General features: G+C 41.0%; 2 protein-coding genes across 3 annotated transcripts in view; one reads left to right on the top strand and one right to left on the bottom strand.

Moving 5' to 3' along the window:
- Positions 1-1,756, top strand: part of IL5RA (interleukin 5 receptor subunit alpha) — a 35,288-nt gene extending 33,532 nt beyond the window's left edge. For both annotated transcript variants that reach the window (XM_030307266.1, XM_030307267.1), the window contains one exon: positions 1,019-1,756. In XM_030307266.1, the coding sequence (XP_030163126.1) occupies positions 1,019-1,105 (87 nt within the window). In that variant the 3' untranslated portion in view covers positions 1,106-1,756. The remainder of the gene's footprint in view (positions 1-1,018) is intronic.
- A 12,539-nt stretch (positions 1,757-14,295) lies between these two features.
- The window catches only part of CNTN4 (contactin 4), a 460,587-nt gene continuing 449,633 nt past the window's right edge, over positions 14,296-25,249 (bottom strand). Inside the window, exons 18-22 of the mRNA XM_032592345.1 lie at positions 24,578-24,690; positions 23,610-23,796; positions 23,065-23,177; positions 17,730-17,898; positions 14,296-14,777 (exon numbers count right to left, since the gene is read on the bottom strand). Of these exons, the coding sequence (XP_032448236.1) occupies positions 14,677-14,777; positions 17,730-17,898; positions 23,065-23,177; positions 23,610-23,796; positions 24,578-24,690 (683 nt within the window). The 3' untranslated portion in view covers positions 14,296-14,676. The remainder of the gene's footprint in view (positions 14,778-17,729; positions 17,899-23,064; positions 23,178-23,609; positions 23,797-24,577; positions 24,691-25,249) is intronic.

Below are 25,249 nucleotides of genomic sequence, written 5' to 3'. Positions count from 1 at the left end.
TTGGGGCTTTCTCCCCAAGGATGATGAGGGGACCCATTAGTGCTATTGGCAAGGACAGTTTTGCATCCCACTAGGACACCTTTGGTGAGTGGCAAAGGAAATCTGCTTTTAATTACAACCTGCATCTCTGAGCTTGGTGTGGGTACCCAGGGTCCTGGGATTTGGAGGGTATCTGCCATCCCAGAACTCTCACTAAGCAAGTTTTTGCTGGTCCAGACCCAAGTCAGAGACTGCTTTGTAACATTCAAGAGGCAGACACTGGCAGGGAGAGGTGGGAGGGGCAGAAGTCAGCCTTTCTCAAGCTCAGTTAAAAAATAGAAGGCTTTTTGTATTAAAAAAAAAAATTGCATCCCATGTTTTAAATTTGTTAGATACTAGTTTCCAGCTGTTCTTTATTTCTACAATGGTAACCAGAGAGGGTTCTTTCCAAAATTAAATAGACTATAAACCCTTAAAGTTCTAGCACATAAGGCAGAGAGCACATCTCTTTGTCACTGCATCCTCAATGCAGAGCCGTGTCCAGGATACAGGAAGTATTAAAAATGTGTTGAATGAGTAAACAACGTAGACAAATACCTCTTGTAGGTGGTTTCTGTCACAAAGTTTCTAATTAACATCTTCATAATAGCCCAAATTAGACAAACACATATCCAAATTTAAGGGGACTACAACAAACCATAAATGGAAAGTGACGGATCTATTCAGTGGTGCAGCCCAAGAATATATAATTTAAATTATCACATGATATTACACAGAAAGCAATTTATAAAGCTAGTTACCCATTTGCCTTCATTTACCTGTTAATATAACTTTGTACCTAGAAAAAAAGGCTGAAGAGAAACGATGGGGCTGTGTTTGGGAAGTAAGTTGATGTTTTCTTTATATTTTCCATATTTTCTTGAGTGAACATTTACCATTTTTATAAGCAAGATACACTTTACAAAACCAATTGTAAAGAAATTTGAGAGAACCAAAAATGTGCTAAAAGACCTCTAAGGGAGGATGTTTTGTTTTCCAGAAAACTGTTTCCACTGAAACAGAAATTGAAGTCATAAGTTATGTGGAAGACCCTGGATTTGAGACCCTGGAAGATTCTGTGTTTTGATTGGCACTGCAGCATTCTCGAAATGAGCTCACACTCACATGCCTCAGCGATAAGAAGAACGGGAACTGTTGTTTCTTGGCTAAGAAGAGTTCAGAATTTACTGAACACTCAATTTAGCTGCAAGGCAATACACTCAGACAAATCTTTTAAAAGTGTACATGCCTCATCAAAAACTCCTTGCTCACTCAGGGTGATGGATTAATCTGATCATTCTGCGATGTCTTTTCTCCCCACTCTACAGGGTACCAACTCCTCACCTGCCAGTCTTTATGATTTACATTACTTACCTCAAACTTTTGTACACGAGTCAGTTTTTAAGGCTGATGTCAACTGGCAGAGCTGGTTTTACAGTTGAAGCTGCCAATGGTAATACTCAACTAAAATATCAGGAAGAAAGCATTTTGCACCAGCCTGGAGTTAATTATGAACTTAGATTTGAGATGGTCTTTCCTAAAGCTAGAGCAAGTGGGAGCCATGGTGGGTTGTTGTTGTTTTATAGAATACTTTTTGTCTCAAGTAGTGTGTTGGGGGATTGGGGGAAGGAGAGGGAGAGAAGCATGATCTCAAATTCTATAGCTATGATTGAGGAAGCATGATTTGAAGCAAACTCATTAAAAACATGAAGAGCTAATATATCACTCCAAACCAAAACAGAGAACAGGATATTGTTTGAGACTGTATTCTTGAAGACAGCCTTGATATTCAAGAACATACTGAGAAAGGCAGAACTGGGTTGGGAAGGGGACTGCTCAATCAAGAATGAACTTTCTGCAAGAGATGCTTGCTTGCAAAGATTTAAGAGCAACTCCTGGGTGCTGTTCAAGTAGTTCTGTATCAGTCCTAGCCTTTTAGGTTCCAAAGACATTCTACAAACATTCCATCAAACGTCCCAATCTAGACATCCTCTTGTAGGATGATTTATGCCTCCCAGAGTTGGTTTAGTCAACTGGATTCAATAATGGGGCACACTGACTAACTACCAAATACTTCCAGAGGGTGCTCTTTTGGTAACCATCAATTGAAACTAGCAGCAGGTTGGACCCAGAACAACAGGCAGAACAGTAAGACAGCTGTCAGTTGTTGCCTGTTTCCAAGTATTATGGACTGAATGTTTATGCCCATCCCCTTCTGATTCATATTGAAACTATACACCCCAGTGCGATGGTATTAGGAAGTGGGGGGTCTTTGAGAGGTGATTAGGTCATGAGGGTAAAGCCCTCATGAATGGGATTAGTGCCCTTTTTAAGAGACCCCAGAGAGTTTTCTCTCCTCTATGTAAAGATACAAGAAGTTGGTATTCTGAAAGCAGTAGGAGGGCTCTCCTGAGAACCCTGCCGTTCTGGCACCTTGAACAGAGAATACCAGTCTGCAGAACTGAGAAACAAGTTTGTTATTTATAAGTCACCCAGAGTATGGTACTTGGTTGTAGCAGCCTGAACTAAGAGGCCAAGTGTTAGCAACTATGCCAGGTACTTTACACACATCATCTCTAAACCTGAGAAACCCACATTGTTTGTATTACTGCCTCCTTTTACAGGTGCAGTCACTAAGGAAAATGCATAATGAAAGGTTGAATTCCTGGCCCAAGTGATCCCAATAATGCAGAGGGGACTGCTGGAATAAAGTTGGAGTCTGCTTAGCAGTAGGACCTAGAGGGCATAGCCCATGGAGGTGCTGCTGCCATCACTGGCAAAATGTGTGATTACCTGACTTGTACACTATCTCTGTGAATGGTGTTCAAGAACCTGCATTCTTAATGAATATTCTTAGGTTCTGCATTCTGAAACTTGCTAGTGCCTTAGAATCACCTGGAGGCATCATCAAAACAGATTGTTGGGCCCTATCCTCAGTTTGTGATAGAGTAGATCTGGGGTGGGGTAGGAGGTTCTGCATTTCTAGAAAGTTCCCAGGTGATGGGGCACCTGGGTGGCTCAGTCGATTAAGTGGCTGACTTCGGCTTAGGTCATGATCTCGAGATTTGTGAGTTTGAGCCCTGCGTCCGGGCTCTGTGCTGACAGCCTGGAGCCTACTTCAGATTCTGTGTCTCCTCCTCTCTGCCTCTCCCATGCTCATGCTCTGTCTCTCTCTCTCTCTCTCTCTCAATAAATAAATGTTTAAAAAATTTTTTTTTAAATGTTTAGAAAGTTTCCAGGTGATGCTGATGCTGGTTTCCTAGCCACACATCACAAACAGTAGCACTGGGTATTTCTGATGAATACCAAAATTTGAAAACCAACCGTTGAAGGAGTAAGTGATGGAAAAGTCCTGCCCCAAATTGCCCCCTTTTGGGCTTAATGCTCCTTCTCTGATCTCTTTCAAACTAGAGCCTGGAAACCTAGGGTTATGCCCACTGCCTATGCTACGAGGCTGGAAGAGAAGAAGGACGCTGTCCCCAGTTTGGCAGGTTCTTCATTGTTGGGTGTGGTACTCACTTCAGAGATGCCTCCTTTGACCTTAGTGGCCAGCCATCACCGAGGTACTGAGCCAGTACCACCATCTGACTCTTGGTATGTTTCAAGGGCAACAAAGTGTAGACCACAGTGGACTATGACCTTCCTCTTTCTCACTGCTCAGCTTACGAACTCCTACCCATGTTTTAGAAACCCATATCCCATGTTTCCTTCTCCATGAAGCCTTCAAAAATAGACTTTTGTTGATCCTGCCCTTGGGTTTTCATTCTGGGCTTTTGCCCCTCTGCTGGAGCTATTACACTGTACTTTATACGATTCACAGTTTGGATGTCTCCCCACTAGACTGTGTGCTTCAGGAGGATGGGGGCTCATGTGCAACTTATTTTATGTGCAGTGTCTAGGAATATTGGACCCTCTTAAACCCTCTTTCAACCCTGGCACAGTTCCTTGCACATAGTCGGAACTGAGTGATATTTGGCAGAGATCACCAAGGCCTAGAATATCATGGAGAGGAAGACGGGTGTCTAATGAGAACATGATTGGAAATAACCAGGAGACACATGTGCCTGATCATCTGGCTGGTGTAGCCTAGGTTCCTCTTTGCTGATGTGTCTAAGTTGTGACATATAAAGAGCCATGTAAAAGAAGTTAGGCTTTGGATGTGGCCTGTTTTGAGTGCTCTGTACACTTTTCACTAGGCTTGTCAAGACAGATCAGAGTGTGAACGTTCTCTTAACAGTAAATACCCTCGTCAACAGGTTGATTAGACATTGGCACCCGGCTCTTTCCATCTCCCACCAGGACAGGATAGAGGGCCAGCTGTCTTCTATAAAACCTTTAGTCACACGCTCAGAACAAACGCTGCTCCTCTAAGACATCCTTTCCAGGAAGGATTTTAGTCCAATGTCTTTCTTTGGCAGTTGGAAATCTTTGAGTGCAGCATAGGGAAAGTGCTGGGAAGTCTGGAGGGGAAGTTCAGTGCGCCAACAGCACAACCATCTGAGGCTTATTGAAATGCTTCAAGGCCTCAAGATATTTATGCAGCCTGGGCAAGAATTCCACATGGGCAAAGAACATCCTGATTAAAAATCCAAACGTTTTCATGGTGAGACTTGTATGTGTCAGGACCATCTGTTGGTAGAATTAATAAGCCTTAGGTGCTAATCTGTTAAAGAAAAAGTAGGTGTCTAGAAGCGAGAACAGAGAACCAAAAACAATCTTTGGTGGCATGAGGTAAGGTGAAAATCCTGATGACAACAGGACTTCATGTTAACCCAAGGATCTTTGTGACAGTGACTGTGTCATTATTCCTGCTTCCACACCCTGCAAATAAAGTTCCAGGACACAAACTTTTTGAAAGCCATTTTTTAAAGAATATTATACTGAACCAGAAGACAATCATATTTTTTTCTAGTATTCTTCTGTTTTAGGTAATATATGAGAATGTAAATTCACTTCAGAATGAGAACTGTTTAACACAGATGACAGTGAATTGTGTAAGTCCACAAATTGAACAGGACTACCTTTCTCATTTCCCCCCCCCCCAAATATTCTTGTTCTTTGTACTCAACATTGTCTTTATCTTCTCTCAGCTAGGACCATTACAATGCAACTAAAATCCTGGCCTCCAGGACTGCCTTTCTTAGAAAAACCTACATAAAAGGCACATCTGCCTACCTCACCCCCGTCCCAAGTCCTCGGATAATTCCATCACCTTCAAGTTAAAGCTCCTTTCAACGCTGAGTCCCAGGGGGCTCAGCTCCTTACTAGCTCCCCAGTCACAACCCCAAGGAGTGCCCTCCATAACAAACACCATGCTCTCTCTTCCCTCCATCCCTCTGTGTAAGCTTTCTCTTGTGGAAAAAAAAGCCTTTTCAATCTTTTTCTTCATCGGATGATGCTTTTTTTTTTTTTTTTTAAGATTTTATTTTTAAGTAATCTCCACACCCAACAGGGGCTTGAACTCTCACAACCCTGAGATCAAGAGCTGTGTGCTCCACTGACTGAGCCAGCCAGGCACCCCTTAACAGTTATCTTCTAAGTCTCAGTCCTGTGCCACCAGGAAAAAAAAAAAAATCTCTGTATTCCCCACGGAACTTCTGGTTGATTCTATTTTACAGTTTACTGTATTATTTAAAAGAAATTTTTTTGTCTCATTTAAAGTGGAAACACGCTGAGGTCAAGGACAATGTCTTGACCGTGTACTTAACCACTGAGTTGTAATTGGCTGAATTTAGCTGAACAATGAAAAACAAAGGGCATTTCTTTTTTTTTTTTTTTTTAAATTTTTTTTTTTTCAACGTTTATTTATTTTTGGGACAGAGAGAGAGACAGAGCATGAACGGGGGAGGGGCAGAGAGAGAGGGAGACACAGAATCGGAAACAGGCTCCAGGCTCTGAGCCATCAGCCCAGAGCCTGACGCGGGGCTCGAACTCACGGACTGCGAGATCGTGACCTGGCTGAAGTCAGACGCTTAACCGACTGCACCACCCAGGCGCCCCCAAAGGGCATTTCTTAAAAGTGTATCAGAACAGAAAACTATGTATATTCAATTTAGCTCTAGAGCATTGAGCTGTAATGGGTAGATTCACTTATTAAAGCTGTATGGTGACAGCCAGAAATTACATTATCATCAAAGCTTAATAATAAAATAGTAAGAACTCACGGTTGGTGTGGCTTTTGCTCCAGAAATGCCTCTCTCTACCTCACCAGCTGGACATCTCTTGGGCTCTGCGGAGCTCCTGCTGAAATTCCATCAACCAGTACTACCCATTTGTACTACTACTCGTAGCCGGTACCACTACCCTCGATAAATGGGTGGCAGGTGCAACAAAACTAGCCCACGTGGCCCATGAGTATTGTTTTAAAGTTCTAGTGGATTCTTTTCACCATGAAAGTGTGTTATTAGATTAGTTTCATTCATTAAAATTAAAAGCAATGATCTGTAGATGTCAGTGACAAACTGAAAGAAGATACAAACCTGGGGGGTGGGGCAATTGCTGGAAAGAAATCAACAATAAAGTATCCCCGTCATAGTTCAAAGGTCAGCAAGCTTCTTCTTAAAGATCTATATAGTAAATATTTTCAGCTGTGAGAGCCATCTGTTCTCTGCTGCAACCACTCAGTTCTGCCATTATAGCACAAAAGCAACCACAGACAGTATATAAATGAGAGTGGCTGTGTTCCAATAAATCTTTATTTACAAAAACCAGGCAATGAGCCAGGTTTGGACTGTGGGCCAATATTTATCTGTACATAGCTTAATGGATCCAAAATGCTACATTTGAGTGTGCTCTTTCTTTTTTTCTCTTTTTCTTGTGTGTTTTTTTTTTTTAATTTTAAAGCAAAGCAATCGATTTGAGAAATATGTTTAATCACATAAAAATCATTCTATGGTGGGGAGGGGAGGTGGTGGTGAAAAAATTTGTTGTGTTTGAACTTAACCTTGTTACAAGTTGGTTTTGCAAGAAACTTGGGTCCAGAATTCTGTTCACACTTTTATCTGTTTATATGTTTCATACCATTTTCAAATAAGTGTGTGTTTTAATCACCTCCAATGAATCATGAAGAGGAAAGACTTAATCTGATTTTCTGTGGATTTCCTGTGCCCAGAAAAGTGTTGAACACACAGAAAACAATCGACATCTTAATTGTTGACAGATAAAAGACGAGCAACTGGGCCAATTCAAACTCTCGGTTATTTGGTCTCAGATATTTGGTTCTAAAGAGTGATAAGTGGTACATCAACCACATAACTTTTTCCCAAGTTGTGCTATGGTTGTGTTCTGGGCGACAAGCCCATTTTTATACCTCTTTGAAACATTTCTGGAATTCCCCTGCCTGCACACTTCAGAACCATGGACCTTGAGAGACCTGATAACGCAACAGTCAGATCCTGGAATTTTTCTTTTTAAAAAATTTTTTTTTAACGTTTATTTATTTTTGAGACAGAGGGAGACAGAGCATGAATGGGGGAGGGTCAGAGAATCTGAAACAGGCTCCAGGCTCCGAGCTGTCAGCACAGAGCCCGACGCGGGGCTCGAACTCACAGACCATAAGATCATGACCTGAGCCGAAGTCGGCCGCTTAACCGACTGAGCCACCCAGGCGCCCCAGATCCTGGAATTTTTCATTAGAAATTAATTACCTCAATGAGGATGAATCCTACTCCCTGCATGAGATTGCCAGATGTAGCAAATAAAAATAGATGAAGCCCAGTTAAATTTGAATTTAATATAAATTTTGCATGGGGCATACTTACACTATATACAACTATTAATTTTTTATCTGAAATTCAAGTTTAACTTGGATTTCTGTATTTTATCTGGCAACTATGAACTTGCAGGACAGCCTATTTGAAAAATGGCTCTGAGGACGCTTGAAAGTCCAGTACAACGAACGAGCAAAAAACACCCTTTGCAGTAAAGAAAAATAGCCAAGTTTGGGGCACCTGGGAGGCTCAGTTAGTTAAGCGTCTGATTCGACTCCGGTCATGATCTCGCAGTTGGTGAGTTCGAGCCCCGCGTCAGGCTCTGTGCTGTCAGCTTGGAGCCTGGAGCCCACTTCAGATTCTGTCTCTCTCTCTCTGCCCCTTCTCTGTTTGTTCTCTGTCTGTCTGTCTGTCTCTCTCTCTCAAAAATAAATAAACACTTAAAAAAATAGCCAAGCTGGACCACTTTGGAGCAGAAAAATCACAGCTGAGCTATATGACGTTTCTCTGAGGGAATCTTATACCTGGGATCTTGGCTCAGACCCCTGATCACTTTTTAACAGCCCATGTACAACCTCCTGGGAAGCTCACCACTTTACTTCCTTCTTATTGCCGTAGAGGAACCAATATCTATCCATCCATGCACCTACCTATCAACCTACCTATGTACCTAACATTTTGGAGTCAACCAACCAGCATCTGAATTCCTGGCATCTCTATTAGCTTTGTGACCTGGGAAACACCTCTAAACCTCTTAGTCTTTGTTCCCCATGTGTCTAATATGAAGAATAAATAGTAACTAAACCAGCAGGTCGATTTGCACAGAGACAGGTACATACCAGAAGTATTATTGTTGTCAGCTATTATTATCATTGTTTTTCCACACTGTGACAAAATGCCAGTACTGGTCCCTTAGCTTCCCCACCCACAGTCTGACTCCAAATCAGGCGACTTCACACTGGCCTCGGGTGTCTTCCTCTCCTTCATTCTGTGGCTCTCATGGGGTCTCACTTTCTGACTGCCACAGCACTCCCTTGTGCCTAGAACCCAGAAGGGGACTGCTAGTCCCTTGCTGAATGACCCACCGAAACCACTTCAGGGACCTGCTCCTCCAAATGGCTGTGCCCTGAGTCTGCTCATCATTCACGACTTGTTCACTTCCCACGTCTCAGCCTTGGATGTGCCCGGCTTGGACCTCACCATGTTCCTCTTGCCTACTCAGTGTCCTGACTGGTTTCTAGTTGAACTTAAACTCTCTCTCGTTCATTCTCTCACTACAGGCTAATTTCTAGGTGCCGAGATGAACTGAATTAACAGTTCTAAATTCTAGTCCTGAGTTTCTAATCATCTCTGTCACTTTGGGCTGGTGGTACCATCTCCTTACCTCCATTTCATAAATGAAAAAGGAATAAAACCGGCATCTCCCGCTTCTTAGTGTGAAGAGAACTTCCAAAACTATAAAAACAAATTAAACTATTATTCTTTGTTAGTTAAAACCCTAGGACATACACATTTCCTGGTACAGTTTGTGCTGTTCGTAACAATTGGTAAAAAGATGTAGCCAAAGACCCATTTACAGCTACTGGACTAACACATTAAGTGACCTCAGCCTTGAAGATTCCAGACACTCAGATCTATTATACGGTTGACTTAAAAAACAAACAAACAAACAAACAAACAAACAAAAACCCAGCTTTCTCTCAGTGTGTTCTATATTGCTAGAGCACTACTAATCTACAATTGACCATAACTGTTGGTGATAAAGGACAGAGGAGTTTAAATTGTGATCTCTGGTGAGTACTGCAGTCTACACTGGAGTCGTGGAAATGGAATGTTTGATCTGCACGGCTCATTTAGCACAGGGGGGAAAGGGGCCTCCTTTCACACCCTGGCAGGAGGGCAGGGGCTGAGCAAATCACCGGAAGTGATGTCAGAGACTCTCCTCCCTCTAGCTTTGTTAGTGATAGAGATGGTGGGATAGGGGCCTGGTGCTTGGGAAGTCCACTCAAGAATTACAACCAGACTCTAATCCTAAAATGGTCTGTCTGGTGGGAAGAAGAAGCAAGTGATTTAATGACCAGCTAATGGGATGATAGATACGTGAGGGTACTGATGATGCGCCCTGGAAGTCAGAGAAACAAGAGGTCCATACCAGATGGAGAAACTGAGGAAGCCTTTGTGGAAAAGCTGGCATCTCAATGAGGACCCTACTGCCGAACTTGTTTTATAAATATCAATATTATTAAATATCTTAATTTTATTAATTGTATTATTTAAATACTTAAATATTTATATTTTTAAGGCATGAAAATGCTGAAAAAAATTTTTTAAGTTTATTTATTTATGAGAGATAGAGACAGAATGAGTGAGGGAGAGGCAGAGAGAGAGACACACACACAGAATCCGAAGCAGGCTCCAGGCTCTGAGCTGTCAGCACAGAGCCCGATACAGGGCTTGAACTCACAAACCGTGAGATCATGACCTGAGCTCAAGCTGGACGCTTAACCAACTGAGCCACCCAGGCGCCCCAAGATGTGAAAATATTTAAACACAAGATGATAATGGACATGTATGTTGAGCTCAACACATTTTCTCTATGGGAAACCTGTATATTTTTTGTCTGGTTTTTATGACTAAGTCACTTGAGAAAATGAACAATAACTGATCTATAAAATAGTTGCTAATGTTTAGAGAGCTGTGCATTTAGGACTTTACAAACCTTATCCTGCATGATAAATAGCAATTGTCAGAATGCATTCCAGGAGGTCAGACTCCAGAATCTGTATTCTTATATACTGTATTAAGCTGCCTGTGTCAGGCCCAGTGTCTTTCATTTTGTGATGGAGTAATTTTGGGTGTGCCTAGAAATCGACTATAAGTCTTTGATTTGAAAAGGCTTGCTCCTCCAATCACCGTGGTTGGATAGAGAACTGTTTTAGTTGTAACAACAGGAAAATACAGTCAATTCTTGATTATCTGGGTTAATGGAAGAGAATAGTGGCATGGATAATCCAATACAGTGCACAAAAATCACCTGGTGGTTGATTGCATTACATTAAATTACTTTAAAAATTACATGACATTTTCGTAGGTAATTATGTACTATTTATGTACTTTTTATAATTCAACACTCAACATTCAATGTTCTTTGAGTATACTTTGCAACAAGGTCAGGGTGGTGAGAAAGAACTGGAAAAGTTTAATCAGGATTGAACATTGCTTCTCGGATGTAAATAACCAAAAATCTGATGGTAGGAAAAACTCAGTCATTCTATCTTCAGATAGAAAGCTTATAGTAGCCCCCATCCCACAGGCTGAAAGAATTCTGAGCTCACCTGAGAAATGAAATTTATCATTCATGTCTTCTGCCTCCATGCAAAGATGCTGTTTTGTACATAGGGTGTGGGAGCTCTATAAAAATTCAGGAACATTGAGAGAACCCACTTATCTGGCCAGAGAGTTTTCTTTTACACAGTTAAATCACAGGTAGATTGCACACACAAAAAGAAGGTAAGAGTAGGGTAAAAGTAAGCACTTGAAAAGGTTAAACAACCAAAGCAAATAGGCCCCTTCTAGTGCTCTTGCTTCACAGTCACTGTCTCAAGTAGTAATACACTCCATCAGAGAATATTATTTGGGACTAGGGTCCAGGGAAGTCCCCTCGGATAGCTAAGCATAGAAAGTGTGTTGCTTAGATCTTCCCAGTATCTATCATCCCATCTTGTGGAACGATCATCTCAATTTTTCTTTAGTAAGCTATTACTTTGCTATGAGTGCAGGTTTGGTGTGATCAAGGTGCTTTGGCTATGGGACACAAAATGGACAGATCAGACTCTTCTAGGAATTTGCATATAGAACAGAGTAGTATCAAACTCATAAACAAATCCAATTTATTCCCAAAAAAGCACTTGGAATAGACTTTTCAGAGTTGCTGCGGTCTGGTTCTTAGCATAGCCTGGTTCTTATTGTCATCAAGGCTTGGTCATTCAGCCTTTTCTTGGCTCATGTGACCTAATCGGTGTCATTCCTTTTTGTTTGTTCAATTTAGCCAGAGTGGTTTTCTGTTGCTTGCAAACAGTGAACCCAACCTGCAACAACAAACACAGAAGCCAAAGAAATCAGACACGTGTGGGTGAAGGTGTCTATGAAGCACTTTCTAAAATACCTTCAGCTCAGGTGGACTCAGCTAATCCAGGTCCTCATTTACCAGACGATGAAGCGGAGAGATAACAGGACTTTTTCAAAGCATAAAGTTTGAAGCCAGGCCTTCTAATGCTTTTCACCACCTAACAAAAATAGTGACACGGTCTTCTCTGTTTGGGTCACTAGGGTACATAGGCGGGCAACTGATGCAAAATGCTACTTCAAAGACCCCTTCAATTAATCAATGATTATTTATTGCAAGGCACTGTGCTAGGCACTATGGAGAGTACATGGAAGATAAGACCAAAGTCCCTGCCCTCAAGGAGCTTACAATCTAGCTGGGAAGACAAGGCATAAGTACAAGGAAAATTAAGTAACATACAGGAGTTAACTTAAAATGCAAGATAACAGTACAAGAGATTTCCAAAAGTAGTACCTGATTAATTACTAAATGAGTGGTATTGACAGGGATTGTAGCTAACCCAGAGGAAGGACATCCTAAAGGGCTGAGGTATGGGAAGACTTCGCAGACGCCTGGGGCTGGAGCTACCCTAGGACAGTCAGGAATTGGGTGAGAAATAAGGGTGGGGAGGGCATGTCAGGAGGGGTCAGCCATACATCAAAAGGCACAGAGGTGAGACCAAAAGCAAGCAGTGTTCAGGGGCCAGTGAGGGCTCAGTGTAGCTGGGTACAAAGTTAAGTTGTTATTAGATTAAGGGCCTTAAACGATCAAGTTTAGATTTTATCCTTTTGGCTATGGGGTTGAGGAAAGCTTAAAACAACAGATATCCATAGGTTAAATATGCAAAAGACTTAGGTAATCAAGAGGAAATATTCAAGTTTGATCTTCAGGACATTTATTTGTGGATTCTGACCCTCTCTGCTTGCAAAGAGGATTTGAAATGGTGTCTTCGGGGTTGTCAATTCCAAAGGGATACTCTGAGTCACCTAGCTTTGGATCATGGCCAGAGACTTTGGAGTCCCTCTGTCATGTCAAATTATGACTAGCACAAGGGTGAGCTAACAAATTCCCTGACAGGCAGGCAGGAAAAATGCTCCCAAAAGACAAGTATCTTTACAAATGACAGAATATTTATTAACAATACCTTTAAAAAAAGATTACATATGCTAGATCACTGGTAAATATCATTTACACTGGGGTCGGGAACTACCTGGGGTATCATTTTTTTTTCATTCATTTTATTGTTTTGTTGATTTTTTTGTGTGTGTGATTTTAAGTTTTGTTTTATTTTAACATAGAAGTAACCATATCAAACTAAGAAAGGAACACAGCTTGAAATACTGACAATAATTTTTTTTTTTCTGGTTACCACCCTATTTTTTACACAAGTGGAATCCTGATTAGGACAGGACCTTGTTGGATAAATAGAGTTAGAAGGTTGAAAAGTTAACTTATATTATTTGTAAGCAAAAAATGACAAATTACAAGCAAATTTGAGCTCTCTGAGAAAGAATAAAAGGTGGCAGAGTGTTCACATGTGAAAATTTTTATAGAAAATTTCATTGCCTTTTATATGCACTGTTCCACAAGTGTCAGCTGCTTACAAAACCTCCCCCATTATAACAAATAGTTCTTTTCATAAGAATAGGTGGTTTTTTATACTGTAATTTTCCAATATGTGATTTTAAGACTTAGAAGGTAAAGCTTATAAAGCAACTAAGCTACTTACTGCAAAACAGGATAATCATCAAGATAACATACAGTTATACTAAAGATCTTTTGTAGTGTCGTGAAAAATTTCTTTGCAGCAACTATCTGCTGAAATAGGAGAAATGTGCCAAACTCCATACATGATTTTGATTCAAAAGAAGGGCTCTATTATTAAAGAGATACACATATATAAAGAAATTATGAATCCAACAACAGAGAATTACCTTTTTAAAAAATGTACATTCAAGACAGATACAGTTAAAGATAGTAAAATTATCTTTTATCCTTTGAAAGAGTTGGTTGACTATAGTAACTTTTGGTCTATGTTACTACTGGATAGGTAACTTCAAATTTAATGCCTAAGATAATGCTACTACAGACACAATGCTAACTTAGCTGAGTGAAAAGAAAGTCTTACTGTACAATGCTAAATTCAGGGATGGGAATATTGCACAAGGTACCTCTTGGGCAGTTAGTTTAGGTTTCTAGTTCACAACCATTCCTGAAACCATCTCAAGTTGTGTTGAACAACAAAATTCACAAGAGGGTGGGAAAACATATTGTACATGTCAAAAAGGACTTGATTCAATGCGTTAACTATCCAAAGAGTCATTTACACATCGCAGCCTTAAAGTTCCAGACCAAATCTTCAGCTGTTCTGCCACTGAATCCTTGTAAAACTGTACAGTTTATAATTTATTTATCAATATGAGTTTCAAACTTTTTCTTTAAAGGAAATATTTTCAAATAATAATTGTATGATTGTGTTGCCCATAGCATTTTACAGCAGAGGAAAAAATTAATATCTACATTTCATGTTAACTTTAAAAAATTCTATAAAACACTAAATATATAATAAAAAATATGCATATAAGGACATATGTAAACTGCTTTGGTAACATCATATTACAGATGTCTTCAGTGCATTGCAGAGTTTCCAAAGAAACTTCAGACAAAGCTAGGTTTGCTTTGAGGAAGTACTGTATAATGCCATTCCTAAAGAAGCAAAAAACATTTTTTTTTCCAGTAATAAGATGTACTTGAACAACAATATTACTTAGTACTGGGTGTCTTCAAAACAACTAGCTAAATGTTGCTTATATTATAAATAGCAAGTCCTTTAGATAACTTTTGTCATAAACTGGACCTAGCTGTGAGGGAAATCACGATCGTACTGATGGCTGACAGTGTGCATGCATTCGAAGTAGAAGGCCCGGCTCCTCTTGCATAGGCATCTGGAAAGACAGAATAATTTCATTCAGTATCGCCTTGCCCGGCATACAATGGAAAGCAAGGCCACAGCACTTTTCGAAACAGTAGAAATGGCTAGATTCTACCAGAAATAACAATTTCCTAGTGACTTTTTATTTTTTATTTTATTTTAGTTTTTTTTTTTTTTTAAGTTTATTTATTTTGAGAGAGAGTGGGAAGGAGAGAGAGTACGGGAAGGGCAGAGAGACAAGGAGGGAGGGAGGGAGAGAGAGAGAGAGAGAGAGAGAGAGAGAGAGAGAGAGAGACCCAAGCAGGCTCTGTGCTGTCAGCACAGAACCCGATGTAGGGCTTGAACTCATGAAGTGTGAGATCATGACCAGAGCAGAAACCAAGAGTAGGATGCTTAACCGACTGAGACACCCAGGTGCCCCTCTTAATGACTTTTTAACGTCAGTTCTATGACTACCTACCTAGGAACCTAAGAGCACCTTATGGGACATCTCTGGACCTCTGTGAAAGCATTTCATGAGGATGTCCACATCTAACGTAAGAAGAAACTTCAATATTACTAATAACATTGCTAATAACTATTATATCAGTGATGCAGCAAAATAGAAGTTGCTACTCCCTTTTGAATTCTACCTTTGTGCTGGGCACAGGGCACTGTGACACTTAATTCCTACAAAAACCTTAAGCAATCTGGTATTGTGACACTCTTTCACAGATGAGGAAATTAGGATCCAGAGAAGTAAGAAAACTTGTCTAAGAGCAGTGAGTTAGTAAATAGCTGAATTGGGATTCAAATCCACATCTGTCTAAATATACCCCCTTTTTCCCCCAGAATAATCTCAATCCTTTCACATAACACCTTTTCTTACAGGTCTTCCAGTTTTCATAGTTAACAGGCTACCAGCTGTTGTTTGAGGCTCCTCCAAAATTGTAAGGTCTTTGACCAACAAAATGGACAATCTTTTGAGGAAGAGAACTTGTTGTTTTTTTTTCCACAGTCACATCCTTATTATCTAATATCAATTATATCAATATAATTGCTTAAGATACGTTTTTGTAATGAATTAAACCAAGAATCACTGGTCTAAACAACAACAACAGAACAACAATGACAATCCTTATAATGATAAGAAAGTATGAAGTGAGATTTTAACAAAGTGAAATGAACTGACCCCCAGACAAACCCCAATCTCAGGTTTTTGTGGCCTGGTGATTACTTCCACATCTCAGGTTCCACAAATTTGGTTCCTTTCAACAGAATTTAGAGCCCTTGCTTTAGTGAGATATAGAATCCAATTCTCCCCAGGTTTTTTGTTTTTGTTTTTTTTAAGATAAAAATGCCTTTAGTGTCCACCTGAAAAAAGGGTGCAGTAAACATAAACTTTATCTGGAAATTGGCAAATCATCCTGAGTTGGGAGCATAGCTTGAAACAGCTTCAGGGTCCCTATGAAGTCTTGTTGTATTTGTCCATGTTAGCAAATGCTTATTCAGGAGAAGGGTTAAATGACCAATGAACATTTTCTTTTCTGATAGGAAGCATCCAAATTTTATAGATGCAGTGAAAATTGCTTAGTGAGTGCCTTCCTATAAGTTGCTATCAGCAACACACACTAGACCCTTTCCTCATCTGAAAAATAATGTGATGGATACCTAGCAGAGGGACTGAAACTCAGGACGCTATGTTGAGAATTTTGTCCATGATTTAAAATATTATGTTGCCACTGATGGCTTGAAAATTTATATTTCCAGCCTACACTGAACCCCTTATCTCCAGGCAGTTAAATCCAAAAGCCAATGAAAATCTACACTAAGACTTCTAACTGCAATTTTTTTTATTGTGGTAAAACATATGTGTTATAAAAGTTACAGCTGTAACTATTTTTTTTTATTTAAAAAATTTTTTTTCAACGTTTTTATTTATTTTTGGGACAGAGAGAGACAGAGCATGAATTGGGGAGGGGCAGAGAGAGAGGGAGACACAGAATCGGAAACAGGCTCCAGGCTCTGAGCCATCAGCCCAGGGCCTGACGCGGGGCTCGAACTCACGGACCGTGAGATCATGACCTGGCTGAAGTTGGACGCTTAACCGACTGCGCCACCCAGGCGCCCCACAGCTGTAACTATTTTACAGTGAACGAGTCAGGGGCATGAAGTATACCCCAATGTTTTTCAACCAGCACCACTATCTAGGTCAAGGACTTTTTCATCACCCCAACTGGAAACCCAGTACCCATTAAGCTGCAATTCACACCACTGGCCAGCCTCTACCAGTCACTAATCTGACTTCTGTGTCTGTGGATTTGCCTTTTCTATTTTTTTTTAATAAATGAAATCATACAACAATAAAAAATAATATGCTGCTGAGATATCTGCAAACATAGTGCTTAAAAAACAGGATTGAATATATTTGCTCAAAAAAGAACATTCTTACATATTATTCAACAATCTTTGTCAACAGAGATAATCTTCGCTATACATGGACATGCGTGTTTATGTACACATTATATACACACATTCAAAATAGTGCCCAGTTCAAAAGATTTTCAGCCACAGACATTGAGTTACATGGTTCTGCTAAAGACAAATTGCTACAGCACTTTAAAGACCCCTTTGTTTATTCCTCCTGAGTGACTCATGCTTTTAACTTTCTAAGCTGCAATTTCGCTGTTGTTGTAGATGCACACCACACAGGTCCACAAGGGAAAACCTGTATGATGGATTTGGGGCTGCTTTAATCTGATTTTTTGATTGGCAACTGATAAAATCAGTCAAAACTGGTCACATCGTCTTTTTGTGTGAAACCGCCTGTGATCAGTGAACATCACTTGTCTGATGGAAGGGGACGGCACTGCCCATTTTTGGAGAAGACTTTCTTTGTGGGCTTCACTTTGTCTGAGCCCGGACTCATTCGCAAGGCTTAGGGGCTACAGCAGGGAGGGGCAAGGGAGGAAAAACACACTCTTACTTGATATCTTTGGAATTCGAATTTGTTCACTGGGGCTGCCATCTCCTCCATCACTGAATGGCTTAATTTCTATTATATAATCTTCATCAAAAGGCAAAGAGAGCTCCACTGATGTTTTATTTGTCTCAATGACAGATGTGCTGCTTTGTCTGTTCCATCTGTACAAGACCTGCCAATGCAGAAAGAACAGGTGTCACCTGCTGTCCTCACAAAAGCCCCAAAGATGGAGCATTCATTCGTTCTCACCTCTGGGCACCAGCGAAATGTGGGAACACGGAGGTTGTCAGACTGCCCGCACGCACTTGGGAGGCTCATTTATACCCAGGGACACGTCTGCAGCCACCATTTCATGATGAGGAAAGAGTTTACAGGACACTGCAGCATGGGGATGGGGTTAGCATGAGTCACCCACCACGCCATGTGGCCTCACATAACCTCTGGAAGGCTCAGATAATACACCTGGAAGATGAATACCTCTTGGAGGATGTACAGAGCTCAGTTATACATGAGGGGCTCTGGCGTCGGAATCAACTTGGCCACTAGAAAGAGGACCAAAGTCCTCACTACCTCTCTGGGCTTCATTTTCCTCATCTGTAAAATGGAAACAATGACACCCACCTTTCTGGGGTGTTTTCAAGGTTGCAAAAGGACTGACTGTAAGTGAAGGACTTGGCTCAAATGAAACATGTAAGACATAGTATTTATGAAGGCTTAAAGGGAACAAGAGATAAAAAACACGTGGCAAAGGTGAGAAGCACAAGGAAGGCATCATACGTTATTATCACCATGAATCCTTTGGAGAAAGCACATTTCAACACAGGGAGAGATTTCCAAAAGGCAAGGGCGGGAACCCCCTTTTCCTTGCACTGAGACCCCTTTTTGAGCTATGTGGAAAACAGGGTATTATGTGGCAGTCACTGTCACTCCAGAAGTGTCTATAGCTTCACCGGTCCTATTCATGCATGGTTCCCTTCTTGGCCTCCCCTGGGTCTGGGTCTGGGTTGGTGGCTCATTTGACAAGGTACCCAACTAGGTCTCCCGAAAACACATCCACCTGCCTGCCTGGTATTTCCTACTCTGACTGCCATCAGCTATGATCAGAAACAAAATCTAAAAGCCTGGACAAGTGCATCTACTGTTTTGGATATACAGACTGTGCTGATAACTATCCCATAAATACTTTCTGATGTTTATTGTGACCTAGGTCCCTTATTGACATCACCATGTTTAACTGTCACAGCAGTCTGACAAGACAGGCATTATTAGTCCTTGCCAAAGATGAGGAGCCTGAGGCTGGAAGATGTCACAGAGCTAGTGAGAATTCCTAACCCGTACTCTTAAATCACTACAATCCAGTACCTTCAGTTTCTGCTGGTAGTTAAGAAACATAGGGTTGGGTGAGATCAGTGGTCCTCAGTCTTGGCTGTGTGGTAGAAACACTTGGGGAACATGAGAAATACTGACGCTCAGGGGTTCTCAACAGGGTGGGAGGGTTGAAGGAAAAATTTTGCTCCTCTCCCCCAGGGGGCATTTGGTGATGTCTGCAAACATTTGTGGTTGTCACAACAGGTGCTACTGTTTATTGGGTGGAGCCCAGGGATGCTGCAAAACAGCCTGCAATGAATGCAGAGGACAGTCCCCACGCTGAGAGTTACCCAGCTCAAATTGGCAGAAGTGAGGAGGCCCAGGAAACCTGCTATGGCTCCACTCCAGATGTAATGCTACAGAGGTAGGGGCCAGGCTGCGGTACTTAAAACGAGTTTGATGTGATGTTAATGTGGCTGTAAATTTTGCATTTGCTCAGGGGTCCTCAAGCCTGAGGGTGCATCAGAATTGCCTAGAGGGCTTGTTAAAACCCAGGTCACTAGACCCCACCCCAGAGTTTATGATTTAGTAGGTCCGACGTTGGACTTGAAAATCTGCATTTTCGCAAATAATGCCACTGCCTCTGGTTCAGGAACCACACTTTGAGAACCATAACATTTGCTCACATTTCAAAATTCTGACCTGCTGAAGTTAGGGACATAAGGCCACTCTACTACTGCAATAAAAAGCAAACACAAGTAAAATTCATGAAATTCGCTTAAAATGGTATAGATCCCATTTGTTCCCTGGCATTTCATCACCTTAATTTATATCTCTCTAATACATGGTGGAAAACACAATTTCCTTAAGGTGGAAAGATTCATAAGTGTCCCCTTCCTTCTCCGGAACATCAGTTGTATCAAACTCAGCATCCCCTCGCTAATGATCAGGCTCAAATAAATCCTCAGGCACATTCAGGAGTGTCAAAGCGTCTCATCACGGCCCTTCAGGAACACGGGCTGGCTGATGGGATGCAAGGGCACATCTGGCTTTGAGGAATAAATTGCTTCTTTGATTTACCTCTGGTCCTTGCCAGAGCACAGAGACTTCAACCTGTTTCAAATATAAATCCAAAAGAAACACTTCCAGGAAAAAGCAGCCTTGCTATCAGCACTGCTTATCAGTCTTGTAATATTAGGGACTGCATTGGAACCTAAATAAGAGCCTGTAAAACCTTTATTTACACCAAACACTTGGTTCGGCTGATTGACTTGAAGGCTGTGCTTGCATTTCATATAACCCAGGGCAGAAGAAAAGCAGAAAGAGTGGATTCATGGGAGTAATGATAACAGTAGCAAACATTATTGAATGCTTACTTTGTGCTTCAACACTCTATGTTCTTCTTTTACGTGAAAAGTAAGAGTAATTTAAACTTTGTTCTTATCACATTAGACAACCTGACATTATTTCAGTTATAGTCTATTTCTCAATGTCTGGGTGAAACATCAAAGTGGAGATGTGTCCTAATTTATCAAAGATGATGAGTTTTCCCCCAAGAATCAGTAGGAGCCACTGAACTGGAACCAATGGATCTCTGATTTTCTTATTAAATGTAGATCAATATATGAAGTGTCCAGACCATCAGTACTCAAAAAGAAAGTGAAATTACCGCCTCCCAAAGGTGTCCCTTGTGACCTGGACTTCCGTGACCCTTCAGGGATGGCCTTAGTGCACAGTTCTGTGCCTGTGTTCTTGCAGCTGTGGTCCATGGATATTTTTAAATCACTGAGATGCTCCCATAATCAAGACTAACAATACGACTCTCAGCTACATCCTTCCCCTATCCCTCAAAGTGCATTTTCTCTGCTCCTTGTTCTTCACTGGACGTCCCAAACCGTTTCCCTGTATACTACAACAAACGACATTTAGGTGTTTTTATGTTGGATGGCTGTTTCCACTCTTTGGCTACAACCACACACAAGTGGTCTGGTTTTCGAGACCACTGTAGCAGAGAGAAAGATGAGGCGGTGATTGGTATCAGAGCGCCTAACTGTGCTATTTTGGCTTATGCTTTGATTCAAAACATAATCTATAGAATCTGGCAGAGAACCTCTCCCCACCTCACTGACACAGACATATACTTGGAGCCTGGAGATGTCCTCATAAGCAACGAGAGATCTGTCACCACCTTCTGCCATGTTATGTGACACCTGGCCCTGGGCAACTTCACTGTGGCTTTGGAGGGATCTGTCTGACATCTTCAATGAGGCCAGAGAACACTGTATGTTGTAAGTAGTAACACGGTTACCTCTTGAGATAGGCATTGTTATTACTCTGATTTCAAAAATGAGGACACTGAGACCTGAAGATATTATGCAATTTTCCCAGGGTACCATGAACAGTAAGTGGTAGATTTAGCACTCAAATGTAGGTGGTCTGGGTCAATAGCCTAAATGCTTAACTCAGTCTAGTTTGGCCACCATCTGTGTGGGAAAATTGCTTCCCCACTCTGGTCTCTGTCTTCATGAATGCAAAACAAGGGGGTTCATTAGTAGAAAACTGACAGTCCGTGGGTCACATTTGACCTGCATATGTTAAGTGTTTTCGCTCTTACAGTGTTTATTTCATCTTACTATTTTATTTTATTTTGAGTTACATGTCAACATTTACCACCCCCCCCCAAATTATACATGAAACAATTTTGGGTTCTACTAAAAAATTAGAAGATATTGCCACACTGTTTGGTAATAATAGGCTAGAGCCCAGAATCCACTGCCTCTTCTGGACAATGAGAAAATCTCTAATTCATCACAGTCTCCAATATTTCCTATTGCATCACGTTGGCATGTGCCCACCTCAGAACCTTTGCACATCTTGTTCATTGTGCTTGGAACACTCCTTCCCAGAGAGCTGCCTATCTTCTTTCCTTTTTCATGGCCCAACTGAAATGTCTAGAGTAAAAGTTCAGAGAAAAATGAAGATACTAGGAAATTTCTCCTTTAATAAAAGAGAAAATGCAGCCCTAAGACGTTAAGTGATTTAGAGTCACAGAGTTAACAGAGGACCAAAATGTGGGCCTCCTAATTTATGCTAGAAGACCCTTCCAGAAGAGTTTGCTCTTATAAAAGAACACAGGAAAAGTTCTGCAGATGAGTTTCTAGGCAATGTTGCTCTGTTGGCAGAATACAAATCACTGTGCCACGTGAAGGAAAGAAAAGGAAGTCGTGACAGGGAGCATTTTCCTGAATTCTTCTCTACTCATGTTACTCAAGGTTCTACCACCAACTACATCCACTCCTAATTCCAGCTGTGCTTTGACCAACTACTTTCCAACAGGCCCATGTCCTTTCATGAGCTCCTGACAGCACTGCCTCTATGCTACTCTCAACACTTCCTGCAAAAATGCCACACACCACAGCTTGCACGCCAGTTTTGTCTGGCCTGCATTGCATTGCCCCACACATTGCTTAAAAGTAACACAAAACAAGACAGTAACAATTCCTGTTAATTATGGCACCAAGGCTAAACACTCTTTCTTTTCTAGCTGAATAAAGTCAGACTAATACTATGGAAGCAGGCAAATGAATTGTCTAAAAACTCCCTGGTTTCTTTTTCTCTCTATAAATCTCCCTAATTATAAGAACAGGAACAAAAATGATTAACCATTCATAATATTGTTGATAAAAAAAAAAAAAAGGACAACCAGGACAAGAACAAAACAAAGCTGACAGGAGAAATGTTACAGATGCGGTTTTTCCTGAGTTTTTGAAGACACACCCATAGGTTCTTCAACCATTTCTGAAAGACTCTGCCTGAGTCCAAAGAATCAGATTAGGCAATCTCTAACTCTGGCCTGTGGCCACGGACCATTTATAAAACTCAGAGCAAACCACTCTGGGGACAGAGATTCCTAGAGAGGCTGTGAGGCATCATCAGGGAAAGTGACAACATAGTTCATGTGACTTTGTGTGAAGAGACTGTTCTCACTAACAGCAGGATTAGGAGCCTCTGCAAAAAAGAAATTACCCACTTTGTATCCTTTTACTTCCGACTCATTATCTAGGGCCTTCACTTGATCCCAATTCAGGATAATTTTGGAGTCCGATGAATTCCATATGATGTTTCCGGGGGGTTGACTTGGTGCTATAAAAAAATTAAGATATACGAAGTCACAGATTATTAAGTCTCAAAGGATTCTGAGGAATATCTCCTTACTAGAATTCAAGAGTGGAGGCAATTTAATGGGCTATTGCACTAATATGTGTCTTCAAGGTCACTAAAATCTGACGAGATACAGCATTGCAAATGGAAAAAGATTCACTTGGTCGCCTAACATTTATATCTAAAAGAAGTAGCCCTTCCCAATGAAGAGAAAAACATTTATCTTTCTGTCCTCTGGAGCAATGAATTTTGCATGGTATTCGGAAAGGTTCAGTTAAAATGCTAAGGTAAATTTGAATACACATAATGATACCAATTAGTATGCAAATGATCACTGGGAGGTGGGGATGGGGAATGAACTTGGGATATGTCTGATGAAATCCCTAAAATATTTCTGAACAAGAATGTTCTTACGTGGCTTTCTGGTTGTCACATTGACCGTTGCGCTGGACGGGCCTGTCCCTGCAGTATTATATGCCTTGACAGCTAAATGATACAGCGCGCTGCCTTTTAAATTGGTGATTTTTGTTGATGTCTGATTTCCAATTGTTCGTATTTTTCTAGCATTTTCTTCCTTGTCATCATGTCTCCAGTATTTAACCTGAGAAAATAAAAAGGAAGACTGTGGGAATCATACCTATTAGAGATATTTCCAATGGTAGCAGCTTTTTATTTTTTCTTTAAATTTTTTAAATGTGTATTTATTTTTGAGAGAGAGAGAGACAGAGCATGAGCAGGGGACAAGCAGAGAGAGAGGAAGACACAGAATCCAAAGCAGGCTCCAGGTTCTGAGCTGTTAGTACAGAGACGGATGTGGAGCTCAAACTCGTGAACCGTGAGATCATGACCTGAGCTGAAGTAGGATGCTTAAACCACTGAGACACCCAGGCGCCTCATCTGATCTTTAAAATGCAGATTCTGATGATGGAGTTGATGTTTTCCTACCAACTCATAAGCAGAGCTTTCAGAGCCAAGAGCTTTGTATGCCCCGAGCACTCATGGGCAGTATGAAGGGCTCCCTTTCCGTTCTCAGCTTCATAGTGAGATAGAAAGTGGGCACAACCATTGTTGGCTATTTCTCACCTTTCCCCCATATTTGTTTTGAGTCCAAGTGGATACTGGGTGTATCAAAAGTCAAAACTCATTTCTCCATTCTTCTTATAAATTCTTAGATCTGCATCTATTTTGAAAAAGATTTCTGGAGTATAGCAGGAAAAGGGTGCTTTCAGCGTAGAATGTCAGTGGTTCAGTAAGTATCTGCTGGAAGCCTTAACAAATCCCTCTAAATGGGAATCTGAGTCTTTTTCCCAATAGAGTGTATGTTGAAGTTCTCACTGAGGGGTGCATCTTTCCCAGACCCAACACACATATCTCTTGCTTACCTCATAGCCTTGTATCCGTCCTCTATTCTTCTCCATGGGGGAGGCCCAGAAAACTTCAATGTCTGTTGCAGACAGACTTCTGGCAAAGATGCTGGCTGGTGGTTTGGTGGGTTCTGCAGATGAGTGTGGAAAAAGTGATTACTTTATCAACTGCATCAGAACAGCTTCTAGATACTGGCATTATAAGGAGCAAATTGAGGCGCCTGGTTGGCTCAGTCAGTTAAGTGCTGACTTCAGCTCAGGTCATGATCTCATGGTTAGGGAGTTCAAGACCGGTGTCGGGCTCTGTGCTGACAGCTCAGAGCCTGGAATCTGCTTTGGATTCTCCATCTCTCTCTGCCCCTCCCCTGCTCATGCTCTGTCTCTGTCTCTCAAAAAAAAAAAAAAAAAAAAAAGTTAAAAAACTTTAAGTAAAATTCCAAGGAGCAAATAATCCATAGTTATATTACAGCCTTTAGTGATGAGGACACTAACACTCATTTTATAGAAGAGCTATGATTAACAGCTAGAAGGTAGTTGTGACAGAAATGGTAAAGACAAAGTCTTTGATTTCTAAATTTGGGGGTAGCTGGAAGGGAAGCAACCCAGGATTCCTTAAGTTCAAGCACCAAGTTTTCATAGCTAGCAAATCCTTTAATACACACCCTTCTTTAAACATCTCTTTTTTTAAAT

The sequence above is a fragment of the Lynx canadensis genome, chromosome A2, assembly GCF_007474595.2.
Source record: "Lynx canadensis isolate LIC74 chromosome A2, mLynCan4.pri.v2, whole genome shotgun sequence".
In the NCBI taxonomy this organism is placed as follows: Eukaryota; Metazoa; Chordata; class Mammalia; order Carnivora; family Felidae; genus Lynx; species Lynx canadensis.
This window is presented reverse-complemented; position numbering and strand designations above follow the sequence as displayed.